The sequence below is a fragment of the Eublepharis macularius genome, chromosome 2 (genome assembly GCF_028583425.1).
Source record: "Eublepharis macularius isolate TG4126 chromosome 2, MPM_Emac_v1.0, whole genome shotgun sequence".
Lineage (NCBI taxonomy): Eukaryota > Metazoa > Chordata > Lepidosauria > Squamata > Eublepharidae > Eublepharis > Eublepharis macularius.
Genome location: NC_072791.1, coordinates 112,945,727 through 112,973,172, shown reverse-complemented (window position 1 = coordinate 112,973,172; position 27,446 = coordinate 112,945,727). Strand labels below are relative to the sequence as shown.

Sequence of the window (27,446 nt, the reverse complement as noted above, 5' to 3'; positions counted from 1 at the left end):
TGTTCGTCGAGACTAAGTAAAAAACGAAATTAGTATAATGTTGACACCCAAGTAAAGTCCCCCCACGCCGACCACACGGACTCCTTTCTAGGCTTGCTGTTTCTCCACCGTAGACAGAGATCCTGTGCACACTTGTTTCCACTGAGATTTACTTCTGAGTAATCCTACTTAGGCTCGGGCTCCCACATCCCCTCGCTTTATGGGGACAGCAATAAACTTCTGTTTGTCCTGTTGGATTCCCCCGGAAGTTGCGGGAACGGAAAAGCCCGCCGACTTTCCAGCCGAGCGTGGCCAAGCTTCAGAATAAAGTTTTCAGAGCGGTCCCTGTTGGTGGGGCCCTGACTTCGGTAAAGTTGAGCCGTTCCTCGGGGCTGCAGGCTGGGCGTCTTTATAGGCCTAAAATAATAATTGTGGTCTTGGCAATAAATTTTTATAGCTGGTGACCTTTGAAAACGTCTCCAGACCAATGGATTAGCGCTTATCTTTTCCTTATTTGGTCCGAGCTCGTAAACGTTTGTCATCTTAATAGCTAATTATGCTTGCGAGGGAGCGGAGGATCAAATGCTGAACACGATCAGATTAGATCCAGATTTTGAAATGTAAAAGGCGATTTGCAGATTGGACCAGGCCACGGACTGAGGGAGACGCTCTCCGTTTCAGTTTGCATCTCTTGGTCCATGTAAATATAGTGAGAAATGATGGCTCCTAGGTGGGAATGGGGAGAAGGCTTGGTTTTGCGGTGATTTGGGCAGGAAATGTTGAATTCAAATTCAAACCCCTTCTTTTTTTTCTCCCCCCCCTTCCCCCTCCACACCCCAATGGCATCAGAGTTTACCAAAATAATGAAACGGCTGCCGAAAAGTGGCCAGTTGGGTTGGCTTGGTGGTTCTGCCTCCCCAATAAATCCAGAGTTGATTTTCTCGAGTTCGTACTGGAGGCTGGCAGGGCTAACAATAGTTGGCCGCTTCTCACGGCTTGGAGCCTGGGTGTCTGCGAGCGATTTCCGCGTGCGAGAGGTCTGTGTCTCTGCAGACGTGTTTAGTGTGTTAACCGGGCTCCCGGAGACTGGGGTGGGGGGGTGGGGGGGATGTGGCATCGGCTCTTGCGAAGCAGGACCCGGGCAGCCGCCTCGGCTGCTAATCAGGTGCCTCTCGGAAGCGGAGTCAATATTTACCGCTGGACGTCTTCACGCTGCGGGGAAGTCCTGGTTTCGTGCTGGTTTTCTTTCTGCCCTCCCCCCTTTAAAAATGAAACGAAGATGGCTTTGAAATGTACTTTTAAAAATCACGCTGGATCCACCCTGGAACCAGGAAAGGTGCCTCTGTCGTCTTCCTTTTCTATGAAAAGAGTAAAATTATTATTCATTATAGTCCAGAGGGAAGGAAAAAAGAAAGGGAGTTTTTAGTTTTCAAAAAAGAGAGAGGAGAATGGGGTGTGTGAAGAAAATGAAGGCTGCCACTATTTCATTATTTTACCTCTTCTATCTCTTGCACCCCCCTTCTTTTTTTTAAAGCAAAACCTCTTGAATGGGTTCTTTATTGTAATTGTCTCACCCCAATTGAGCACCCCACTGCGCTGTTGTATCTTTTTACAACCCCTAACAACTCACACCAGTAACATAATTACCTCCAGATATTTATAAGGAAAATTACTTTTCTATTTTCCCCCCGCTAGGCTGAGAACCTCAAGAGAAAGAGCTGGGATTAAATAAATAAATACAGATATGCAGTAAGAACTATAAAACTTTGTTTAAAAGATTGCTTTGGAGAAAAAAAACTCCGGGAGGATTTGGGTTCTTCCAGGCGTTGGGTCAAGGCAGGCCCTAATGAAGGGAGGAAGGGGGCTTGTTTCCCTGCTCTTTGTCAGTTGGAGGGTTGTTGGTCCGTTGAGCTGGAAGCCGCGCTGCCCGTTCCGGAGGAGGCTGGCCGGGGTCTTGTGCTCTGGGTTTGGGTAGGGGAGTAAAATGGGAGGCATTGTTCGCCTTCTGTAGGCTTTGTTGAACGGTTCTCACCCCCTCCTGGTCTCACTTTTTAAAGCACTGAGGCGAGGTAGACAGCGTGTGTCACAGTACAGTGAAAAAGGGGAAGATCTAAAGACCAAAAAAGAAGTTAATCACAATAAGTGGATTTCTCCCCCACCCCCGAACGAGAGGGGATGGGGTTGGTAGTGCCGCTCAAGGAATCGTCAGCCCTCCTCATCAAATGAGTAAAGTAACTCCAAACTTGTTTGGTTTTTTTTTTTAACGTGCAACAGATTTTGATTTGCACGTCAGCAACCCCCCCCCCCCCACACACACACACCGCAGGCCAAAAAGTGTCAACAAACTCTGTCTGCAGTCTCTTTTCAGAAGAAAGGCCTCTTTGGCCCCCAAAGTGCAGCTCTAGACAAGAGGATGGATACATTGCTGCTCACTTCAGCAAATTAAAATGAAATCATAATAAGAAAAAGTCGACCTTGTGTTGGTAAACGCAGACACAAAAAGTGTCACAGTTCAGAATTCTTGCACTAGGCGCGCCGAGAAGATGGACGCTTCTGGCTTTTTAAAAAGAAATGCCTTGAACCTTTCCAGTTGCAAGTCTCCCGCTTCTATGAAGGGGCATTATTTTTATTTTATTATTCTTTTTACTCCTAGAGGGAAGACTCTAACTAGAGCTACGCAGATGTGTGAATCGTTACATTGTAGGAGAGGAGAATCCACTCACAAATCAGGCAAGTTAAAAGCAACTTCTTCCTTTACTAGATCACTAGAACGCTTACACAGCTTAACTTGGAAGTTAAGAAGCGCTTGTCTGGCTTGCAGGCCAAGATGCTAAGGAGCCCATCTTACTTTAAAAACAATTCGGCTCCTGTGCTATCCCGGTTTATTATTACTGACTGTATATTTTAAAGGTTGCTTAGATATAGATATAGATATAGATATAGATACGGATACGGATATGGATATAGATATGTTGACATCAGTTCCAGTAGGAGACTGCTGCACTGGAATGATGAACAGCCCTGCGACAGGAAGTACCAGTGGGTTTCCCTCCTCTAATTAATGCCTGTTTTATCACTCATAGAATACTCTAAGCGAGCCACGTGGGAACTTGCTCCATCAATTCACCATGCAGAACAGTAAGTGACTCTTCTTCTATTTCATGGCGATGCTATCTTGAGAATGTAAAGTTGAAAGGACATGTTGGGGTGGGCCATGGGGAGGAGGTGGCGAAGAAGGTATAGGATTTCAGGCTTCCAAAATACTGATCATACTCGAACTGGTTTCTTCTGAAACGAGGGGGAGAGAGAGCAAGCGATGAGAGAGCTGGTGCTGGACGCCCGGCTGAGTTGTTCTCCTAAGCCATGCAGCTTGTAGATGGTGGAACAGGAGGTGATGTAGCTACTCTTTCTTTTGCCCGTGTGAAGACAGAAGAACTTTGTAAGGCCGAGATCCGAAACGTTATTACTTAGATGGATGCACGTGCCATACCTGTCGATGGCATTTACTTCCAAGTAACTGTGCCGAGACAGGGGTGTAAATTAGCTGTGTCGTGGATGGCATCCGTCGCGCCAGCCGCTGAGCGTGGAAGTGACCACTATTGAATTCCACCTCACCAACCGCGTTCGCGGCAGCTGGAATTAAATCGGCTCTTTGTGAGTGTTTGGGGATTCGGTGTGCGAAAAGTTCTCTGAATGTCAAAGGAAGGGAAGGGGCACCTTTGTGGCACGGGATTTCTAGGAGTAGACTTGATCCCTTCCTTGGGTTTTCTTTCGTACTGACTTTTCCGCAAAGATCTCCCTTGGAGTTGGGATGTTGATGGCCTAGATATTTGAAGCAAAGTATTCGAGCGGAGAGGCTTTGAGCCCTAGCTGTGGAAAGGATTTCGACCAGGGTATGATCCCCTGGACTGTGTGTGTAGGGAGGGAGGGTGTGTGGGGAGGGTGGAAACCAGGGAGAACTTATGGTGGTGCGTTTCAAAGAAACCCGACCGATGGCGAGAAAGTCGAGCGAAAGGGTAGTACCTTGCTTCGAAAACAAGCCGAGTCCCATTAAAAGAGATGGGCTTGACTGTTATTCAAAGTCAGATTTGCGGCGATGGATGCTGGTAGATTCATCCCAATCGATCTGTGTTGGCTGCCCAGGCAAGCAGACTGGAAAAGGCCCAATCGCGCCACAGTTCGGGGTGTGCTGGCACAAGAAATCCGAGCCTGGCCTAGAAAACAGGGCAAGCCGGGGCGGCCAAACCCGGATTCCAGAGCGTCGGCTGTTTTGTGTTGTTGTTCTTTGTAGTAAAGTCTGATCTATTTCCAAGCCAAGGCGGTCTCTAGCTAGAATTAACTCTGCCTGAATCGGACATTTTTAAAGGAAACCGATCTCCACTTTAGAAAGTATCCAAGCAGCAAATTGTTTAAGGGAAAGTGCCCACGTCGCCCAGCCTGGTGCCGTGCTCTGCTGGCCTAAGGAATTCGGGGAGGGTGTGTGTGAGATTTATAGGCCGACGGCTGTCAAATCGATCAAGACTGTAGGCCGTGGCTGGGGGAAATGTATGGCCTACCTGTATGGCTTTCTGCTTGCATTTGTTTGCAACTCCTTGCTTTACGTCGGGAGATGGACCAGCCAGGCCTGGGTGGTTACAGAGGGAATCTGATCAGCAGGGTCAGAGATGTTGTCAGTTTCAATCGCTTCCTTCAAGAAACCAGATTGGCAGGGACTGGCTAGTGGCTTCCTTATGGCCTTGCGCTCAGATCCTAAATACCTTCACTTAGGCATTAATTTCATTGATTCCCGTGGCATTGGCTTCCAACATGTTTTGTTTAATCTATCTTTGGTTTACACTATATTATAACGGTTAGTCTCACTAGGGTTACACGGCATTATTTTACCGTGTGTGTGTCCGTTTTGTATTTGAGAAGCATTCTGACAGAATCTCTCCCCACTCCAACCCAGAGTGGGTTTTAGTGACATAAAGCAGCAATCGAAAGCACACTTACTTTGAAGTAGATTCCACTGGACTTATTTCCAGCAAATGAGCTCACCAACGCAGCCCCAGTCGGTGGCACAATCCCCCACGGGCTTTAGTGGCGCTAGATTGCACCCATTGTGTATGGAAGGTGTGGCTGTATCAATTGCTTACCCCTGGAAAAGAAACAGGTCCTTCTCTTAAACCCTGTTGGGATGTCCAAATGCAGTTTCAGAAGACTGCGATCTGATGGGGGGAGGGGGCTAAAAACTGAGAAGGTCCCAAATGTGCAAGCTGGCTTGCAAGCAGGTGCAACAGAAATCCATGGCTCTTCCTTCCGTATATATTTAGAAGGAATCCTATCTATATTTATTGGGACACAAGTCTGATTTCCCACGTAATGGGCTTGGAGGAGGAAGGGGATCGGGTTACTAATCCGTACCTCTGGGGCACAATCCAGCCAAAGTGATGCACTTTTTAGTTCCAGTGATTTCAAGGGGACTGTTAAACACATGCTTAAATGGTAAAGCGTTTGGCTGGGCTGTGACCTCATTTTCCAGCGAATTCTCTTTCTAGTTAAAAAAAAATCTTCAGTTCACTGGCAAATTGCTTTTGTTTAAAACTTCTAAAAACACTCCTTTGAACGCCAGAGCCTGAGAACCACAGCTTCATTTCCCTTCGCTACGTCCTGTCCCCCTCCCGCAAGCTGTAATCATCCTCTTCTAGGGCTTCTAGGATTGCAATATCGGCGCATATACTTGTGAGCAAACCTCACTGAAATCAGTAGAACTTTCTTCCAAGTAAAAGTGCACAGAATCGGGCTGCACAGCTGCGGCTGTATAGATCCAGGTCTGTGGGAATCAAGGGCGCCGTCTCCCCAGCCACACGCATGGTTCCAACAGCGTTTGCTTCCAAGGAAGCGCCTGGGAGTCGAGCTGTATTCCTATGGATGCTTCTTTGGGAGCGAATCCTGTTTAGATCAGTGGAGGTTTTTGTTCTGGGTAACCGCGCGAGTGACGCGATCTCAACGTGCAGGGTGTTTCAGGGTGAGGTCATTTGATGGGATCCTTTGCGGTGATCCTCTCCGGCGGGACCTTCCCGGCAGCGGAGTCTCTCTCTCCTGGGCTCTTGCCACAACCCTGCCCCGCTAGAACTGGGAGTGCAAAGCTGGGGGGTGGGAGCGTCGGGCGGCGCCCTTGGCCTTGCTGCGCACCCAGCCAGGGGAAGGGCCCTCTGCAAGGGCCGGTACCTCCACGCACGCCTTGGCGCCGGCTCTCCCCACCTCACCCCTTGCCCGGCCAGAGCGCGGAGATGCCGGCCGAACGAAGCCCGGGCTGTGTGGCGAGGTCGCGCGGCCGGCTCTTCGGGCTTTGTGGCGGGGCTCCGGGCGTCTCTGGTGCCGAGCGTCCAAATTGACACCATATGCTTCCCTATTAGATGCCTAGTCCGAGAAGCCGAGGCGCATAATCATGGCCACGGGGCTAGATCTGCGGCCTCTCCAGGGAAATTAAGGCATTGATGAAGGCTTAACCCTTTTAGGCGAGCCGGGGCCGGGGGGGGGGGCTTCCCTGGCTGTTGCTCCTGGGCAGCGCCCCTCTCCCGGCAGCTCCCGAAGGCTGCCCGAGGCCCTTCTGGAATCCGCGGAGCGTCATCTGGCCCGCGGGTCCTCCGAGCCCAAAGGGGTCCCGCTCCCAGAAAGCCTCCCGCGCTCCGCTTTCCACGCCAGAGGCTTCCGCGCGTGCCGAGGTCTCTCTCGTTGCCACGATCCCTTTCGGCGGGATCGGGCCCCTCTGCTCTGCGGCGGAGGCGGCGCAGATTCCACTGGAATCCAGGGCAGGGGGGAGGGGGAGACGCAGCTTGTGCCCGTCGGAAGTAACACGTGCGCGTGAGGGAGACGGGAAAGGGGTGCAGATGCCTCCTCTCTTTTAAGCCTAACCGGAGGCGAGTGGTGGCGCGGGAGAGGAACAGTCCCGCCAAGCGGCTCTCTGCAATGGTGGGTCTTTCAACCCCGCGAATGGCCATCCGCCTTCTTCGGGGCTGGAGCGGCTTCACGTGCAAACCCCCGCCCTCCCACAGCTCCCCAACTTGCTGTCACTTCGCGTTTATGGAGGACGCAGCGCGCCCCCTCGGTTGTGTCCGCACTGGCCCCGTGGCTACCTTAAAAAGTCGCCTCCCCTCGGAGGGGAAACGAGTAGAGTTCAATCTTGTCGGAGTGATATCCAGATCGAGACCGAAAGGGTCGTTTTTATCATGCTCCTGTTTGTCGTGACGATGCAATTTTCAAAAGCGGAGCACTGTCATAAAGTGACATGTCTGCCACAAGTGCTCCAACGGATCTTTTCAATTAGCCTTCCATGCATGATCTGGGGCGACTTCCGCCTATTTCCAGAAATTAAGCTCAAACTTGACGTGCAGCTAGTTTTATTTTAAAGACAAATGTCAGAGAGACTCATCATATTTTCCCCCTCTTCTATATTTGGAGCTTATTTATTGCAAAGAAGCTGAGGCTCCTGGAGTCAATTTAGCAGGAGGCTCCAAAGAGAGAAGGAGAGCAGAAGAGAGGCGCACGCAGCCAGCCCAGACCTTCTCCAGGGAGCCTTTGCCTCCAAAGCCTAGAGCTGCAGGTTGGGGATTCTTTTCCAGATATTTTGGCTTTTTAAAAACATTCCAGTCGCCTTGCTTTGGACCAAGCTAGCTGCAGCTTGGAAAAGGCACAAGGAAGAAGCTCAGCTTCCCTTCCCCGAGTTTTTCCAGTGGAGAAATGAGACGGGGTGTGTATGTGTGTGTTTGATTCTCGGAGGTGGCGTTGGAAGGACAGAACTGGAAAGCAGGAGGTGCTGCTGGCTTCCTCTCACATATAAGGAGCTTTGGAGAGGGAGTCAGGTGGACAGAGTAGATCTTCTCTAGGGCGAAGGTGGCAGGCGAGCTCCAGCTTCAAGCTGCTGCGATCCAAAGCGGGTCCGGGGAGGCTTCCATCGCACGTCCCCCCGCCCAGTGCAAGAGAGAACGCTTTCCCTGCCCCCCACCCCCTCTCCCCCAGCCAGCTCTGTCTCCCTCGCTCGCTGGCTGCCAAGTATGCTGAAAGGATGTCTCTGAGTGAAAGTGTGTAACCAAATGTTGCTCTTCTGGGCTGAGAGGCAGAGCCGAGACCCTGAATGGATCTTTGGAGAGGAGTCTGCTCTTGGGATGGCATGACGGTGGCGGTGGGGGGGGGGGGGAGAACTAGCAGTATTTCTGGTTGATCTGAGGAGAGCTCTGGAATGTTGTACTATGTATATGCGAACATATCTACTACTGTGTGTATATGTATGCGTACGTGTGTATGTACACATATCCATGTGTATACATACACACACATATCCGTGTGTATGTACATACACAGATATTGTATGCGTGTGATTAAATGTTTTGCAACTAACACAAGGGCTGAGATGGGGGTTACTTCTGCTATGCCTCTGCTGTCCTGCGGGTGGGGTGGGGGGGGGTTCCTCGGGAGAACGCAACGACGAACCCGCAGGACAGTTTCCCCCGAGGCTGGCCCCCTGCGGCCCCAGCTCCAGACTCCGCGCCTGCGGGGGCCGAGGCTGCCCCCATCCCCGCCTCCCTTCGCCGCTCGCCCTGCGCCCGATCTTCAGGTAGCTCAGGCTTCCATTGTCCTTCTTTTCCTCCCCGCCTCGCAGGTCACAGCGGCGTGAATCAGCTCGGCGGTGTGTTTGTCAACGGCCGGCCGCTGCCAGACTCAACCAGACAGAAAATCGTCGAACTCGCCCACAGCGGGGCTCGCCCGTGCGACATCTCCCGAATTCTGCAGGTGAAAATGCGGGTCGCCTCCCCAGTCCCAGCCGTCCTTCGCCTGCCTTGCTTGAAAACCAGCCTGTACTGGGAAAGGGCTTGCAGTGATTTCAAGCTTCCCCTGTCCAGTCCAAGGGGGAGGGGGAATCAAGTTTCTTCTCTAAATCACTGGGATTTTTTTCTTAAATTGATGCTTGACAACTTTTTGCCTTATTTCCGTTTGTTAATGCAGTAATTTTGTTTCGAATTTGTTGGCTGGACTGAACAGATAATGCAATCCATTTATTCTCCAATCCTAAACACACTTACTTGGAAGTCAGTCCCATTGATAGCTGTGAAACTGAGTTCCAAGCAGGTGTGCGGAGGTCAGGGGCGATAATTTTCTTTCCCCACTCTATGTAACTTTTGCATGCATGTATGTATATGATATTAAGCAACAATCTAATCGACAGTGCTTATTTCCTTTGAAATAGTTATCTGGGTGCTTATTTAAGACTCGTAAGAAAACAATTTGGCAAAGGGATTTGGCTTAGGGATCCAGGATCGCATTTCCACCTCATAAACCACCCACTCCCTCTCCACCTACACCCGCACCCTGAAATCTGAATATTTTGAACTAGTCTGATTAGGTCTTTAGTAACAGTCCTATTCCCAAATTTGATATTTTTCTCCAGTTTTTCTCCTCCCCTCCTTTCAAGTGGGTTTTAAAATCCTCACCTTTGTAGCTTGTAGGGCCACAAATGTAATATTTTTTAAAGAAAAAAAGAAAGAAAAACTTCTCTAAGTAAGTTCTCATACCATTTAAGGTATATTTTTGTGTTATAGACCCATGCAGATGCAAAAGTCCAAGTGCTGGACAATCAAAACGTAAGCTTGTCATTGTTTAATGCATACTTAAACAATTTTATTTTTGTCTTGAAATTATTAATAATGTGATTTTCTGTCCGGTTCCCTGATGCAGGTATCGAATGGCTGTGTGAGTAAAATTCTGGGCAGGTATTACGAAACTGGCTCCATCCGACCGCGGGCTATCGGAGGTAGCAAACCGAGAGTAGCGACTCCAGAAGTTGTAAGCAAAATAGCACAGTATAAACGGGAGTGCCCTTCCATCTTTGCTTGGGAGATCCGAGACAGATTACTATCGGAGGGGGTCTGTACCAACGATAATATACCCAGCGTAAGTTCCTCAAGAAATCCCTTTTCTACCCAACCTAGAACATACTCGGAGAGCTGCAGCTAACCTCCCTGCTCTTTGTTTTTCTAGCTCAATGGAAGGCTAAGAAGTTCTCCGTCTTTTGATAGGGTCAAAATTTGACATGGAGAATTTAGGGGGTATCTGTTTTTTTTTTAATTCACCACTCATCTTTGGTTTTTGAGCTACCAGATATAGATATATATATTTCAGGATCAAAACAAATAAAAAGACCAATGGCAAAATGTATTTGGGCGCATCTCCAGTGACACCCGATGTCGCTTAACATATTTGTTCCTATTTTAGATTGCAACCCCTGGCATTTGTTTCTAGGTTGAAAATACATTTCTGACCCGGTGTACAACTTCCATAGCTGCAATTCTCCATAAGAAGGAATTCTGATGAACACAACCCACTTGAGCTTTTGCACTGTAAATTTCTTTAGGAGGGGGGAGTAACACCCCAAGTCAACAGATGGATTTGGGCGCATTATGTCAATGGAACTTGCTTGCTTCCGGTCGCAACTCCCCAACTTAATGTCTGAAACGGGCTCCATGATCTCGAGCTAGTATGGTTGCAATCATCACCCATTTCGTCCAGAGTAGTTCTACCGCAGTCAATGAGGCTGTATCGGAGCGCGAAGATAGTTATGGTTTATGACTTTTCACTGCTTGGCAGTGACATTGGTGGGATTCACTTTCTTGCAAATATAATTTGGTTAGAGTTTTAACGCTCTGTCTTCGAGGAGGGCAGATAGTGAGTTCCAGGCATTCTAGGGGGTCTGTGTTTAGGTGGATGGGTCTGTACAGTAACAGGTTTATTCCAGAGGGTCCTCCAGGCTACCATTTAACTGAATGTCCCTTCCCTTTCAGGTATCGTCGATCAACAGAGTCCTCCGCAACCTGGCTAGCGAAAAGCAACAGATGGGTGCAGATGGAATGTATGACAAGCTAAGAATGCTGAACGGCCAGACTGGAACGTGGGGCACGAGACCTGGGTGGTACCCGGGGACATCCGTCCCAGGACAGCCAACGCAAGGTAAGCAGGGCAAGGTCTGTGCTTCCCCCTTCCCTCCCTGACCAATCTGATTTCTCTAATGACCCCTCAAAGTCTGAAGTGGCAGGAATGGACACGGTTGTCTACCTCCTGACCCCACCCCCGTCTCTTCCCTCCGCCGTAGAATGTCATGTTGCAATATATGGTCGTCGGTGATGTATCGGGTGAGCAGGAGTGTGACAGCTCCGAAAAGCTTTGCCAAGGAGATTTTAAAACTCAGTCTGATTTGCATCTTTTCCCATCCCTCTTCCAGCACCCATGCTTCCTGTATGGCCGTCTCCAGATTACAACGCGTTTTAATAAATCAGGCTCTGCAAAGAGTATGAGACGCTAAATCATTGACAGATTGCAAGATAAACATCGTGGTATTAGATTGCGGTTTAAGTGTAATTGACAAATTATGTAGCTATGAGCAAGGATCGTCAAGAATGATGGGGAGAAAAAACAGGGGATTCGTGACTCTGGGAGCCCCGATCAGATGGCTGGTTTTCATTTCGGTTGGCCTTGTTGTCTCCCCCCACCCCGCCGCCCCAGTTTGTTGAAAAACAGCGTCATGAGTGACTGGGGGGGGGGGGTATTTTTTACGGAAAAGGTATTGAAGTGGACAGATTCGATTTCACCCAGTGTTGTCGTTCTTCAAGTTGGTTGGAGTCAGTTTAAGTTTGCTCCTCACTGGAGCGCCCCGAAAATTTAGTGACTAATCCACTGCTCAGATAGACCTGCTCCAATTTAGCCAAGATGGGCCAAGGTTTACCGTGAAGATTAATACGTAATTGTTGTAGAGCATGACAAGAGGTTAACATGAAGGATAAAAGGGTGTTGCCTTTCTTCGCCTTGAGATGCTTAATAGCTTCTGGTTTGTTTGTGTTCGCCCCCCACCCCGCAATGCGGCCTCTGTTCGCGAACGGCCCTTCCTCTGGTTGTGGTCAGTCTGTAAAGAGGTATCTACCCAACAACCTGCTTTTTGTTTTCATCCCGAAAAGGAGGTTAAGGCACCGGATCAGAGAGAGAGAAAGAGAAAGAGAGAGAAAGAAATCAGTAACAATATGCAGAATATCCTGGTACAAAGGATGTTTCTGTCACACGCAAGAATTTGTTATGGGAACAATTCTGTCGCTATGTAATTGCTCATTAGAGATCGTTTTGTTTCTCATTAAGGCGACATGAATAAGCGCCTAGTTGAAGGAGACAGCTGTAGAAATGTTCCACAGGAGACCTCTGGACACGATATGGCACCGCTTGCCAATTAGACATGTCAGTTTTAAGAGAAGGGAGCGATCTAGGAGGGACACTGGAAAGATGGAGATTTGGGGCGTCTTATGAATCTCCCGGTTCTCTGATCTGCCTTTGGGGAATGAGAAAGTCTTCAGGAAGCAGCTAAGGGGGGGATTGGCCTCCTCAACGAGGTCCATCGCTTGCCCTGAAATAGGAAAGCGCGCTCAGAATTCAGTCTGTAGTGTGTGCATGTGTAGGCGGGCGTCTGGTAAGAGTGCGATCCTATACCGCATCCCGCCTTTCTGGGCCCGCTGGCTTCACTGCTTAGGTTGCACTGCAACCCACTGTGTGGATGCCTGAACTTGAGTCCTGGTCTCCCAAGAGAAGCGCAGCAGGTCTGCCCCCCCCCCACCTGGCCCCCTGCCGGTCTGTCATAGCTAAAGAACCACAGCTTTGTGGCGTTGAGGCTGAGCCATGGCATCAGCGTCCCTCACTAAAGCACACTTGGGGAGGTGCATCGATCGCTGCGGGCCCTGGCCCAGGAAAGCTCAGGCCTCCCTAGCCCTTAGTCTTAAAGCGCCCCAAGACTCGTCTTGTTTTTCCAGACCCCTCAGGCGTTCCATCGACTTTTGATGCTCTGATGTCTCCTACTCATGGATGTTCCTTGTGGGATAAGGAGTAAGCCTTAGCAAACACAAACAGGCACAACGTTTAAAACGAAACGAGAAGCCTCCCTTCAGAGAAGCGGCCCCACTGGAGCTGGCTACAACACTCCAATTATGGTTCCGAGAAGCTGCATAAAACCAATTACCCCCCACCCCGCAATTCCAGTGTATGAGAAAATGCCTTTCCACGGTTTGTTTGCGGGCTACGGAGAGAGATGCAGGGAGATTTACAACCGAGTGTCTCTCCTAGGCTTGGATTTCTGCCGGCTCAGGGCAGCTCTGAAACCCGAAAGGCCAAAATGGGCTTTGCGGTGCCTCAGACTAGTAACACTGGCATTAAAGGCCGGCGTTCCGAAAGAGGTGGCCACAATCGACCGGGAAGTTCTCCTGCGCATGTTTGATATTGATGGGCGGGAGCCATGCCAGAGCACCTCACCTTGCACGGGAGAACTCCCCAGCGGACCGCGCGCCTTTAACTTTGCACAGACCAGGCTGAGGTCAATGAAGCAGCCTTCGAAGAGAATGGGTTGGCAAATTCTCTTTGCTGGGAAGAAGAAGATCGCGTTGATTCAAATGGGACATTCCCAAGTTAGCTTCTGGCGGGAAGAGAAGCACCCTTAACTCTTAGTAAACAGGACTTCTCCGTGCGTAGTTTTCAAGCTGGAGGTGTTAGGACTTGCAGTCGGATCCTAAGCATGATTACTTTGAATTCAGCGCGCCTTCCAATCCAATGCTGGTTAACTCTAATTGAGTTCAAAAGTACTAGGACAGAAGTCTTGCTTCGACTCCCTGGAATTTATTGGAGGTTCTTTAGCGCCAAAGTGGGGAGGGGGGATCTGTATGACCGCGTCGGTCCGGAACAGCTCTCTGTGTGGCCAGTGTGTAGATGTATGGTGTGGATTGGGACGCTGCGAAGCACAGTCCAGGACCACAACCACGGAGTTCCTGAGCTGAGCTAATCTGATTAGCAGCAAAACCCAAAGGGGCTGTGGGACGCCCTCTAGAATGACGATAGTGCTAGTTCTGGTGGTGCTGATGCTCTGGTCACCGAATCCGCTAGTCTTTAAGGATCCACAAGACTGTTTTATTTCATGAACAACCAGAGTGTGGAAGCATCCCATGGCTAGCGCAGCAAGGGATGAAATTCTGGTGCATAGAGAAGTTCACCCTCCAGTCTAGGGTCTGTGTTTCCCCTCCCCATTAGGATTTTTGGGTTGGATTAAAAACGGCCTTGTACTGTAGGAGCTGTTCACACCAGCCGGCGCCTGAAACCGAACCCCTCTCCCGATCCTCTTACAGGGGGTGTGCTCTTTTCTAGGAAAGCCTCCCGCCCCTCTAAGGAACAGAGAGGGATCTGTTCCCAAAGCCGTGGGATCCTCGCGGGAGGATGCACGGCCATAAACTGAAGGGCATCGGCGCTCCTGCCCAGTTTTGATTTTGCCGCCTTCCTTGCGCCCGATCTCTCTTTGGGTTGGCATGGGGGGGGGGGCGGTGTTGCGAATTGGCTCCAGTTAAGCACTTTTAAGTCGCTTCTGCTTTAAAGGGAGAATTAAGCACAACATCTAAACCCACTCCCTGGATACACATCAGATGCCCGGCCTTAAATTTGTTTCCTCGGAGTAAGCTTCATTTGGTACAATGGGACTTACCTCCAAGTAAGCGCCCATAGGAGGCGTATCAAGCTTAGGTGGACATAAATGTCAACGAAACCTTCTGGAGTCAACGTGTTTAGGAGTGGAGTGCCAGAGTTCCAAAGACCCCATTAATCACCAGTCACCATATAGTTAAAACAAATGAATGGGAAGAAAAAGAGATTCCGCTATTTTATGCAAAATCAAAAAGAGTCCAGTAGCACCTTTAAGACTAACCAATTTTATTATAGCATAAGCTTTCGAGAATCAAGTTCTCTTCATCAGATGCCTGATCAAAACTATTTTATGGGCTCCGAGTCGGGGGAGGGAGAGGAGAGGGAGGGGAAAGAGAAGAGGGAATGTGAGGGCCTTGCCTGGCGGGCGGGCGGCCTCTCAAAGCCTCCACATCACCAAATTAAAATTAATAAAATGGCTTGGCCCTGGAATATTCATACCCTTGTAATGTTTTTTCCTCGCAGGGCTGTCTCTGTGCGCCTGGTTTTTTAAGAGTCCATTACTCCAGAAGCATAAGGCGAGGTTAGGTCTCAGAGGGGGACAAATATGGTCTCAATCTGATAAACGCCATGCAGCAGTGAATAAAATAATGGATACACGAGAGCTGACAGAACAAAAAGAGACATCTCTATCCGGGAGAAATTCTCCAGTGATTTAGTGGTTTTAGGGATCACTGAAACACTGTTTCTTATCTCCCCCCCTTTCCTTTCCCCCCTTCTTATAAGACTAAAGCTTTCTATAGGATTTAGACACTTTCTCTTTCAACAGATGCTACAATGTTTTGATCCCAGCTCTGCAGCTGAAAGGTGCCGCAATCGGTTTGCTATCTTCCTTTCTTTCTTTCTTTTTTTGGTGCTAGTTTTCCGCCTCACTGATTAAGACACTAAGAAACCAAGGAATGATTTTATTTCCCAGCGTCTTTTATTCCTCCCTCCCTCTTTTTCTTTCCTAGAAACAAATCCTATACCCAGCGTCAGATGGTCTAGCTATAGGATAATAGGGACAGCATATTCACTCGCTTTCTTGCGGATTAGGTCTTGAAGGTGGAACGGACTATTGAGTTCATTCCTTTATAGGCTTCTTTTTAAAGAGAGAGAAAGTCCCCATTAAAAGAAAGATATCTTAATTGTCTGACATTTTAAAAAAGAAACATATCTGTCTTTCCAGATCAAACCTTTAAATAGTTTTAACAGACACGGAGGTTTTTTTGGAGGGGCGCAGGGGGATGGGAATGCAAACAAGCGAAAAGGCTGCGATAAATACGAAATTAAGAGCCCTTGATTTAAGGCGCAAACTGCATCCTATTGAAGTCAATGGTAAATTTCCCGTTGGTTTTAATGGAGTCAGCTTGCCACCTTCACGCTCTTTAGAAGTGCTGCTGGCCAGGGAAGGGGGGTGAGTTTTGTTTGGAAGTGATTCCCTCTAACCTATAAACTGAAAACTTAAGCTGCCGTTTTCGCCTTCGAGGAGCGAGTTTATTTGTTTCTCGGTTCTGAATGGCGCTTGCAAGTGAAGGCGGCCTTGGCCGCGCCTGAATAAGTGCTGCCACGCACCCGGACGGGGGGGGGGCTGTCCCGGGCCGGGTGCTAGCCCCAGCAGCCCGCGGGCGGACCCGCCCCCCCCAGCACAGGCACCCAAATGCCAGGCGGCTGTGCCAGCGCTTTCAGCGAAGGTGGGCTTGCCTCCAGGGCTGGGATCTGCTCCAGGGGCTGGGATGGAAGCACAACAGAGCAAGGCCAAACGGCGTGGCTGAAGCGGGGCTGAGGAACATGAGGTGCCTTGGCACATAACCCACAAGGCACCACACGTGCAGGCATATCCCGCGTTTGGTTTCTGGGGGATTGCATACAGGCGCGCTCCAAAGCCGTTGATGCCGGATGGTTTCCAACAGAGCCAGTTTTGTCTCTTGGGCTCCAGCGGGACTTTCTGTCTTCTTGTATTCCGCAGTCTGGTTGTTGTATTTGCTTCTATACTCTGGCCGATCCCGATGAACCCAGATGCATGTGGGCTCGGTTGCATCCAGTGGCTCTTGCTTTATTGTCCTTATCTTTGAACCCTAACAGATGTTTTAGCCGATTTGCAAGAGATCTAATTTAGAGCGGGTTGACTGGGGAAACTCTCGGTTTCCTGCAACCCTAAACACGTTTATTCAGAAGTAGCACATGGTCGGTTTGTTTGAGACAGCCCGATGGGTTAGGCAGAAGTGTCTATCTTTAATGTATTTAAAACATTTATTTCCTGAGCTCCCTGTTCAAGAAGCTCTTCATATTCCATTTGTCTTTTAGATTCTAGATGCTTTACAAGGGATGTGGAGATTATCTTTCCGCCATGTAGGCTGTTGTATATACAGTGGTAGGATTTGGTCATGTGTTTTATTTTGCCTCATGTAAAGAAGTTAGTCTCACACACATAGGGGAAGTAATATGTGTATGGAACTTATCATGTGGGAAGCCCCCCTACCTGGCTAAGGCTGTGATCCTAGACATACCTACTTGGGAGTGAACACTGTCAAACACAGTGGGTCTTATTGCCCAGTAAAGATGCTGAAAGCATGAATCCAAATTCCCCATCTTAGGTGATCGATATGAATACTATACAAGTGCAAAGCACATGCATATTGCATCAGTTATGAATAATGCACTTACCCTCTGCCTTTCCCCCTTTCAAATATATGACCATGGCACCCAGGAAGGTATGAGACCTCTAGGCAAACATGTGAGCCTAAGTAGGTTTCCTCTGAAGTAATTCCCACTGAACTCCCTTATAAGGGCTGCTGCCTTACAGGTGTGTCATCCATTGAAAATTAATGCAACACAGGTGGGTGCTTTGTTCTCAAATGCCAAAGGGATTCAGAGGCTTAAGATTCCCTCATCTCATCATCATTGCTTAGGAAAAACAAAAGCCAGTAGAAGGACTGTTCTTGAGCTGGCCAGCTACATTTCTTAATAGTAAAGAGGAAACTCAGAAGTGCCCTTCCTCTGAAAGCACAGGAAAAGTCAGCAACCAACTTTGGCTAGTAAACAAAACCAGGGCCCTTGTCTGGGGCTCTTCTCTGCTAGTTGAAGCTTCTCTAATCTTAGCTAAGGAGTTCTCACCTCTTCTTTACCCATCCACCCCCTTTTCTGGTGTTGAGTAAACAGGCTCAGTGTATGGAACTGGCCTATTCACCAGTTTAGGGGTGTTCTTTCTTTCTTCCTCAGCTCCTATAGAAAGAAAAAAAACCCTAAATAGCATTGAGTAGCCTAGCCCAGGGGACAGTGATTAATGATAGTCGTGCCTAAAGGTTAACATACTTCACTGAAAAGTCTGTTGACTGGGATCCTTGTGATACAATGTGGGCCACTGCGCGCCTCAAGAGAATCCTTTTGTTGGGCCTGCCTGATTGTGTCCTCCAAATTCTGCCCACGAAAGTTTGCCAACCCTCCTCCTTGCCCCAAGAGTTTAATAGTTTCCCTTACTCCACTGGCATTGTGTCCTGGTGAAAAGCAGCCCCTTCTCTATTCAAGTGTTGGTGGTCATCTCAATAGATCTCCAAACGCCCATATGGTGACCACTGGAGATGAATCCAACTGTTTAAATGGGGAAGAAAGTTGGGGTTTTAAAACATTTCAAAGTATTTGAAAAGATCCCGACCAGATCCTGTCACAATTCTCTTCAGGCTTTGAAGACGGGGCCCATTGTGAGTTGATTATAAATGATATTACTTTAAAGTCAATTTCCCACAAATTTATTTCCAAGCTGCGAGAGAAAAAGCTGGCCATTTATTTTTAGCACACACACCCTTCTAATTCCAGCAACTTTGTGTTAAAAAGAATTCTAATTCTGTTTTTTTTAAAATTTAGCAACATCAAAAACCACTCCGAATTATGCTGTGAAAGGAAAGGGAGAGTTAATTCACTGACAACTTCTCTGCCTCTACAGAAATGTCCATTCCTTTTGTAAGCATCCCTTCCCCCCTTTCCTTTTACCCTCAGTGTCTGCAGACACTTTGAAAGACAGCTAGACTGCGAGCAGATCTTTACCTCCAGCAGCAATGTGAAAACAATAAAACTTTCTCTTGTTTAATGATAGAAATTACATTAAAAGTAGTGGAAATGCCCTAATTAAAAATGTACCACTTAAATGATATGCCAGGCACTCAGCTGCAGAATAGCATATTTAGCTACTTAGCAAACTAGCTACTATTTCTTTTTAAAATTACATGTTAAAATTTTAAAAGAAATCTTACTTTTCTCTGGTGCAACACATTACAAAGAATGGACAGTCCTTTTATCTAAATATAAAATTCCATTTTCAGCAATTATAGCCTGTTCTTGGTGATGATATAATTACAGCTGTGCTCTGTAATAGGTGTCAAGGCAATGCACACTCATACAATAGTTGAATAAAACTGCAGAACAATGCAGGCACTTCTAAATTCACAACCTTTAAAATGAAATTGACTGTGCAGAATTCAAATCAAAACTAGATAAATATTTTTTTAAAAAGATTACAAGCTTCGTTTGGTTTCTTAATAGCATTTTCTGCAAACCTATCAACATCTAATTGATTAGATAGGAATTACTGATTATAGATAATCTGAAATACTGAACATCACTATTTTAAATGTAGCAATAGGTAAATACATTCCACAGACAAAGGATCTTTCAGGGCATTTTGCAAAAGATTCAACAGTCACTTGAAATGATATTTAAACTTGTGTTGAGGATGGGGTCGGGAAGAGGTGTCTTGTGTTAGTAAGACATAAAAATACATGTATTCATACTTTGATCATATAGTAAAATTTATTATTTTTGATATTTCTTAACCACATCCTTCTTTAGTCAACCTTAGTTATGCTCTTATCATTAGACTGATTTGTACTTGGTCTGCCTCCATTTTTAACTCAGCCGTGTTGCTGAAAGACTTTATCTCCTTCTTTTCAGCTACATACATGTTTTAAATAAGGTGATTCTAATCATTCATCTGTCACCAAAACCAGAGTTGTGCTATATATATCAGTGTGACCCTCATACACCACAAACTAGTTAAACCAGCGCAACATACATTTGTTGCTTTCACTGAAATGTGCAGCCTAACCTCAAGCATATTTATCTCAGGCTGGAGCTCTGGCTGTGCTCCCATGCACACATGGAGATTTCATGCCTACAGGCTTCTGCAGATATTTCATTTTAGAGGACAACTCCGTCACGTGTACCCTTTGCGATGGACAAACTGCATACTCCACAATAGCTAAGTGAATCCGAGTGACAATGTGCAAGTAAGTCACATGTGAGATGTGCAGCCTAACCCTTTACATATTTATTCAGAAATAAGTTCTGAATAGTTCAGCCAGCTTTGTAGTCAGGTCTGTGGATTGTTGCACTATCCTGAAATGGGTCAGGGCAAATTAAAGGATGGAATGAGCTGTAAGAGGCTACTTATACAGACTGTAAGGACCAGCTTTCTCTATTGTACATTGTCTTAACCTCTTCATGTTGCAGATGGCTGCCCACAGCAAGAAGGTGGGGGTGAGAACACCAACTCCATCAGTTCAAATGGTGAAGATTCAGATGAGGCCCAGATGAGACTCCAGCTGAAAAGAAAGCTGCAGCGAAATCGGACATCCTTTACCCAAGAACAAATTGAAGCGCTTGAGAAAGGTGTGTGGCATTTTATGTGTGCCAAACAAAGGGAGTCCCTTCCATTTTCTGCCCCAAACCCAATTTGTCGGGAGGCGGGGGGAGGTGTTAATATTAACTGATGAAAATCTCAAACATTTCTAGAGGATCTCTTAAATGTTTAAATGATAAACAAATTTGCACCAACTCTCCAATACTCCCAAGGCTACAATGCAAGCAGTTTGTATTAACTAAGCCATTGACAGGAGAGTCCCAGCTGCAGTTTTCGTCTTCCTTTTCTCGGCTGACATTACGTGCTTGGGGGGCTGTTGGGGGCACTGAGGTTGCAACTCTTGTTTTGATGTGATCCAGTTTAATTGCCACCAATGTGTAGTCAACTTTCTGCTGCTTGATGCAGCTTGGATTATGGGCCAAGATGTCAATATATTGTTTAAGATAGTATTTGTTTAAAAATTAACAAGGAAAATGCTAACATTAACATGCTAGATGATCAAAATACCACTCAGAGACACAGGGACTTGTCAAGTTCTCCTTAACAGTCCACCATTGGACACAGTTAAAAGGTTTCATTTCTTAATCACATAACCCCAGGGTGCGAGTGTATGTGCATTTATGCATGGGGTGTAGGGTGGGTTTGTATAAGAAAGTGAATGTTGAACCATGACATCTCACTTTTGAAATAAACTCACAGATTATCTTGTTCAGAAGCACTTTGGTGGGAATATGCCTCATAAATGATTTAAAGCATAGAGTGTACTAAAAAAGAACCATACAGAAAGCTGAAAGCACTATGTGGTTGTTCTTTTTGAAATCTATTTTTAACACTAATTCTGTACTGTTGCCTTTATACCAGAATTTGAGAGAACTCATTATCCTGATGTGTTTGCCAGAGAAAGACTAGCTGCAAAAATAGACTTACCTGAAGCAAGAATACAGGTATTCAAGTAGCTACTCCACTTCTTGTCTCTGTGCTCGCTCTCTTTTTCTTCTTCCCTCCCTTTTTCTCACTCATGTTTTTTCAGGGGGAAAGACTCAGGTTCCAATGCGGCTATTATCCTTGTGCCAAAACAAAGAATGGGTGTGTGTGGGGGTGGAGAGTGCAGGAAATGATGCATACATGGAGGTGGGGATGTGCAGACAGTGATGTCACTTCTCATCCAGATCTCATTTAGATCTAGATGTATATTATAATATGGATGCATAGTGAATGTGCACCTGAATTTACAGCTAATGTGCCCCATGGAGAGATGCAGCTGATAGACGTGCATTTTAGGCCTCATTCCATTTGGCATCAAATGGAAAAGAGGATGTAGGTGATTTATGAGGATCCTCTCTGCTATGATAGCAGATCTGAGTTCTGTCTTCTGCATGATGCATGCGGGATACAACACTCTTAATTGCATTGATGAACCATATCTTGTATTTGCAGGTGTGGTTTTCCAACAGGCGGGCAAAGTGGAGACGGGAAGAGAAACTAAGGAACCAGAGGAGACAAGCCAGCAACACCCCCAGTCACATTCCCATCAGTAGTAGTTTCAGCACAAGTGTCTACCAACCAATCCCCCAACCCACAACACCTGGTAAATATGTTCAAAGAGATATATTGACTGGTAACTCACCCTTTCTGGGCAATACAGTAGTACAGTCATGTGACTGAAGCGTAAACTAATATGTTCATCCTGTCTATCTGTCTATTCTATTATAGTTTCCTCTTTCACATCAGGTTCAATGCTGGGCAGAACAGACACCGCGCTAACAAACACATACAGTGCTTTGCCTCCCATGCCTAGCTTCACAATGGCTAACAACCTGCCTATGCAAGTAAGTATAATCCACTAATATGCTCTCTGCAAACTGATTATTGGGCACTGTTTTATCTTTTGAAGTGGGATAGGAGCATCTTAACTCCTGCCAAAAAGGGGAGCTTTTCAGTAGTAAAAGATTTCCATATCAAACCATTGCCAAACTTCTTATCTATAAATCCATGTGAAAACTCACTAAGTATTGTAAGCTTCACTTTACTAATGGGAAGTCCTGTGCCAAGTATCTGTCCGTTTTAACTACTCGGGAATAATTCCCACCACTCAGTGTTAGGCTTAGAATCAAGGTAGAACTACCATCCATTCTTTGAAATTGCAAAACGTCCATCCTTTTGTTGTGTGGTAACCACACTAATAATGAGAGATCGCTAAAGGATCTTGCTGTCTTTAAGCTGCCTACTGCAGCTTATTTGAACAGGAGTAAGTGAGTAGTGAGTAGAGTAAGTGAGTAGATCTTAGCATTATCATTCTGTGATTTTGAACGTTGACAAGAATTTATTAATACAGTCAGTGGCTTCCATGTGATTTTTGATTGTACATAAATTTGTTGTCCACATGCCCCATAAGATGCATAAAAAGTTCTCAGTCAATACTGTAGGTCCTTCCCAATCGTTCAGTGGTTATAGTACATAGTATCGATCTGAGATGTGGTTCACAACTCTGCTTGGACAAGTCACTGTCTCAGGAAGTTTGTGTGAATATAGTAAGCTTTTATAGAGTGAAATGTAGAAATGGTCTATGGTAGTAATGTTCCAGATGTTATTTTGTTATTTAAAATGTTCCTATTATTTGCATCACACAAAAAAAGACCCATAATAGTCCAAAATGGGGGTATGTTACTTAAATAATGTGAAAATAGGGCAAGATAGTTGTCAGGGGCTTGGTAAGTGGCTTTGTTCTTGATCTTTCCACTGCTGATCATTTTAATTTTGGTTCATGTTTTGCTCCGGGAGGTATAGTACTGGTACTTTTTGATGTGCTAATGCAAGGGTGGGCATGGTTTCTAACTCTTAGCAGGAGGAATCGTTGTTCAATGTTTATTACTTTCCAATGCAATTTGATTTTGTTTTAACTCATATTTAGCATGTTCTTACTCTTTTAATGTTTTCTTAGAGGCACATTTTAAATTGTACCAGTGAATGTTAGTGTGAAAAGGGGGACATTAGTTAATGCAGATTAATTGATCATAGAATAAATTAATTTTAAAATTAGTTACAAGACTATAGTCTCTAAGACCATGATTTGATAAGCTATGGGGAAGCACCTAAAAGACAAATTCTTGGGTGTCCAACAGTTGATTAGTAGGGAAGTTGTGTAATACTCTAATTTCAAAGTGGCAAATAGAATTGGATTTATGACTAAATGGCTTTCTGACAATTGGATGCAAAGGGTAAATTCTTTGCTCTCAAGGAATCCTCATAGCATTATATGACTTGTGCCTAGTTCTGAATATTTTGTATGGAAATTAATAGACCTTGCTTCCACATGATGGCGTCAATCCAATGCAGAGTGAAATGTGACTGCAACATGTCCTAAGATTGCTTAAATCTTTGTGGGCACTTGCTCCAGTCAAAAGAATGTTCTTAAATTCCACTGAATATAAGGAGACTAGAAACTATTTTTGTTTTGTTAGCTTTAGTAGGACTTGAGTGAAACTAAATTCATTTGAATCAAGGTCACTATGCTTAGACTTGGAGTGCAAGGCTAGTTTCTTGAATGGCTTTGTCAGTATTGACCATATGTTGTAAGGAAGACTGAAGTTAGGCTTCAGAGAGGCCAGAATATTACCCCATGTATTAGATCATGTTTTGTTATAAGTTTCATTGCTAATAATTCCAACATTGCAAAATGCACCAAAATGACCACCAATTTGGATCATGACAGTAAATGGTAAGCAAGAGCTGGGGAGGGTTTTACAAACTTTCGATTGCATCATCCAGACCAGACAAGGGAAATGAAGGAATTGATAACATCATGCAAAATAACAGATGAATTAAGTGGTTAATTGAGACTTATTCAAGAGGCAAAAGTTTCAATCAAGTAAAAGAAAAATATCTATAAGAAAAATGTATCTAACCAGAGAAGCTCATTAGTACAGTACTGCTGATGGGAATGAACTTATTAAAATGCTAGCTGGATTACACCTTGGCTGATGAGACACTGTGGCTATTGGCACCCAAGAAATGCCCAAGAGGGAGAGAAGGATGTGAACAGCACCTGCAGTTCTAAGTAGCTGTGTTAAATAGATAGAACTGCCAACCTTCATGCTTGTAAGCATGTAGATAGCTAAGTGGATTTGGAAAAGAATACAACTCTGGGATCCACATCAAGTTTTATACATGCAACAATGTTCATAGGGAGATAGTGAAGTTTTGGGTGTTGTATAGCTTTGCTTGAAGTGTTGTCTGTTTATCACTGCTTCACATGGTCTGGATGTGGCTGGATCACAATGGAATTGTTGTTTTCCTTGTTATCCCACATGTGCAGGGTAGATACTGAATGAAAATTTAACATTCAACATTATTTGTGGAGCAGCAAAGGATAAGGCATGTATAATGACTGTCATCTTAAAGGCAGGCCCCTGCATTTAAAACTGAAGCTAGTAACATTGGTTCTGTGTTATATGCTGAGGTAAATGTTGGAGAATGGATGAGGGTGATTAATTAGTAGAGTTTACTTCTGAATGAGATTTTGGACTGGAGTTGTATTTTGGATTATAAAACAGAATTTGAGGCTAAATTTAGGATTGTTCATTAAATAACTGGGACTTGCCCCATCTGAATATGCTTGTAAGACATCCAGAGTAATATGTTTATGATGTATTAAAGAAAAATATTGGAGAAAGCTGAATCTCTACAGTGTGAAATTAAAATTAATTTTGGTAGCAAAATAACATTCCTTAGGTAGTATAGTACTAAAATTTGGTACAGAAATCTAACCCAGTATTACAAAGGAACTCTAGAAAATTAAATTAGTTGACAAAGTAAGATGTACAAAACTTGGTGATGATTAAGGAATTTAAGAACAAAACTCTCTTCCGCTTATCTTGGCCAAAGTCCCTACCATTTATGCATGTCTGTAGAATTTGGAGAAAAACTAATGAATAAATTCAGTAGATTTTATATGTTTAAAGTTAACAAATAGAAGCATCATATAATACTTTGCTCATGTAACCATACACAAATAAACAGCTAGAAGCTCATCCCAATTTACAATCCAGTTAAGTTTATGCATTTGGATGTAAGTTATTATTCTTTCATAGATACTGATGTCATTGAAGTTGTTGGCTTGCGTAGGAATGAATTGAACTTGAAGGACTACAAGGTTATATTGCCACAAAGAATGCCTTCAGGTCTTACAATACTTCTCTTCAGTGATATGGCTTGCACCTCTACTCAGATTGTATAAAATGCTAAGATTCCCAAGTAGCAGACTGAGTTGTAGCAGACTAGTCTGTGACCAAGACTCATATAACATGTTTTCAGTTTGGGTGTTCACTATGTGGCTTGCATGATTATACCTTGGAAGCTGGAACAAACGGTCGGATTCCCGCAATACAGACAGAAGATGGATGGCTCCTACTGATTCTGAGAAAAGCTTTGAATCCGACCCCCCTAAGAGATCAATGCCTTTAGTATATATGCAGATTCATTCACTGAAATGTAGCCTCATTTAATGTCTGTTTCTGAGTATGGAAGATCCACTGTGATATTGAATTCCCCTGCCCAGTGAACCCCCGGAAGACTCAGTTACATAGTGTTGTTGAAACTAACTTGATCATTCAGAGTTTCTGAATGGAAAAGCAGGATATAAATATAATAAATCATAAATTCAGTGAATAGCCCCAATCTGTGACTACTTAAGGGTATCAGTTGCCTCCACTGAAACAAATAATGGGAACAGGATCCTTGAAGCAAGACATTAAATATGAAAGCTGAACTTGTTTGAGTTTGTGGAGAAGACATTTACGCTGCCAACTAGATAGAATATACAAAAGAAATAATGTATGCATGTTGCTCCTACAAATCATAAGCAATTCTTTCTTCTTTCTTTTTACAGCCCCCAGTACCCAGCCAGACTTCCTCTTACTCCTGTATGCTTCCCACAAGTCCGTCAGTGAATGGGAGGAGCTATGATACATACACCCCTCCTCACATGCAGACACATATGAACAGTCAGCCAATGGGCACCTCTGGCGCCACCTCAACAGGTAAGCATCCATTGTATCTTTTTTCTTCCAAGAGAATTACAGATAATATTTTCCTTAAATTCTTGGATTAATGTATTCAGAATATTTTTTTTGCCAAGACTATATTTCTGTGGATACCTTCATCTTGCCATTATTGGCTTAAATATAGTACTCCAGGGCTTAAAATCAAAATCTATTTCTTGTTTTTTGGGGCTGCAATTTTTCTTAATGCACTAATATTCATTCATTCATTCATACATACATACATACATACATACCAGTTTATATCAGGCTTTAACTCAGATTCAGGATAGTTTTCAAAAATGTAAAATATCCCACTAGCATCTGAAAACACAAAATAAGTTTAATTAAGAGGATCACATAACGTTTTCCATGTGGCAGGTGATTAAGTAGGATAATTTCCTAAAAGTCAGAAATAATGGAGTAAGCAGGTATCATGTATTAAACTGTAAGGCTAATGATTTTTTGATTGTGGACCTCAACTGATGTAAATATCTTGTAGGTTTTAGTTCTTCATCATTATACCCAAGAATCCTGGTCAGTGGTCATAGGAACTCCAATGTGCATGCATAGTGAACTGCCAGATTTTTGTGTTTTATTTCAGGCTAGTAGTTCAACACACACGGCTCAAAAGGAGCTTTGGATTTTTTAAAAAAACTTTTATTTATTCTCGTTCTCATATGATAGTACTTAGTCTTCACAGTAGGGCAGGATAGGAATCCAAGGGCACAAAACAGCAAAATTAAGTGGGATTTCTTTGACTTGTTATGGAAAACTTATGTTCTTAACTCTCTGCACTGTCGGACTTTAAAGTGCTGTATTTTGATTGGATCACATCCAAAAATAAACAAATCTTGTAAAAATCAGAAACATTGTCCTCCAGTTCCTTATCTGAAATCACTCTCTGGTGTCCTTATAAAGTAATGATGGTGCCAGTTATTCAACCAGATCTCTAGTTAGTTGTGAATATCACACAATGCCAGGAATAAACGAATTTGTATCTGCAACTATTGCTGGATTGCAGATGTTCAGAAGGTTTCAAAAACCTAATTATAGATCATAGAAGTTATTCAATAGCTTTACATACATTCACAATGCAACCAGGGTCCTGAAAACTTTTTTTGTAGTGCATGCAGAAAAAATGAATAAATCAGTATATTATATATTATTTTCCTTCCTCCTCTTCTTCTTTTTTTAAAAAAGGTCTTATTTCCCCTGGAGTGTCCGTTCCGGTTCAAGTTCCTGGCAGTGAACCTGATATGTCTCAATATTGGCCACGATTACAGTAA

General features: G+C 45.0%; 1 protein-coding gene across 7 annotated transcripts; it reads left to right on the top strand.

Annotated features, from left to right (window-relative positions):
• Positions 1-3,068: 3,068 nt before the first annotated feature.
• On the top strand, positions 3,069-27,446 carry PAX6 (paired box 6). 7 transcript variants are annotated; one of them, XM_054971124.1, is made up of 11 exons: positions 3,069-3,117; positions 8,621-8,751; positions 9,558-9,599; positions 9,694-9,708; positions 10,797-10,962; positions 19,990-20,148; positions 20,981-21,063; positions 21,557-21,707; positions 21,833-21,948; positions 26,007-26,157; positions 27,361-27,446. In XM_054971124.1, exons 1-11 carry the CDS (start codon positions 3,108-3,110, stop codon positions 27,444-27,446), a joined length of 1,110 nt encoding a protein of 369 aa, XP_054827099.1. In that variant the 5' UTR covers positions 3,069-3,107. The 7 variants fall into 7 exon arrangements, with proteins under 7 accessions (XP_054827099.1, XP_054827097.1, XP_054827094.1 ...); XM_054971122.1 differs by having other exon boundaries at positions 9,694-9,801; XM_054971119.1 differs by having other exon boundaries at positions 9,694-9,909.

What these genes read in the sequence shown, in the direction of transcription:
- PAX6 (XM_054971120.1), top strand. An exon ending in CCCAGGACAGCCAACGCAAG is followed by an intron (nt 10,963 to 19,989) that starts GTAAGCAGGGCA and finishes TTCATGTTGCAG; the next exon opens with ATGGCTGCCCACAGCAAGAA. An exon ending in CTCTGGCGCCACCTCAACAG is followed by an intron (nt 26,158 to 27,360) that starts GTAAGCATCCAT and finishes TTTTTAAAAAAG; the next exon opens with GTCTTATTTCCCCTGGAGTG.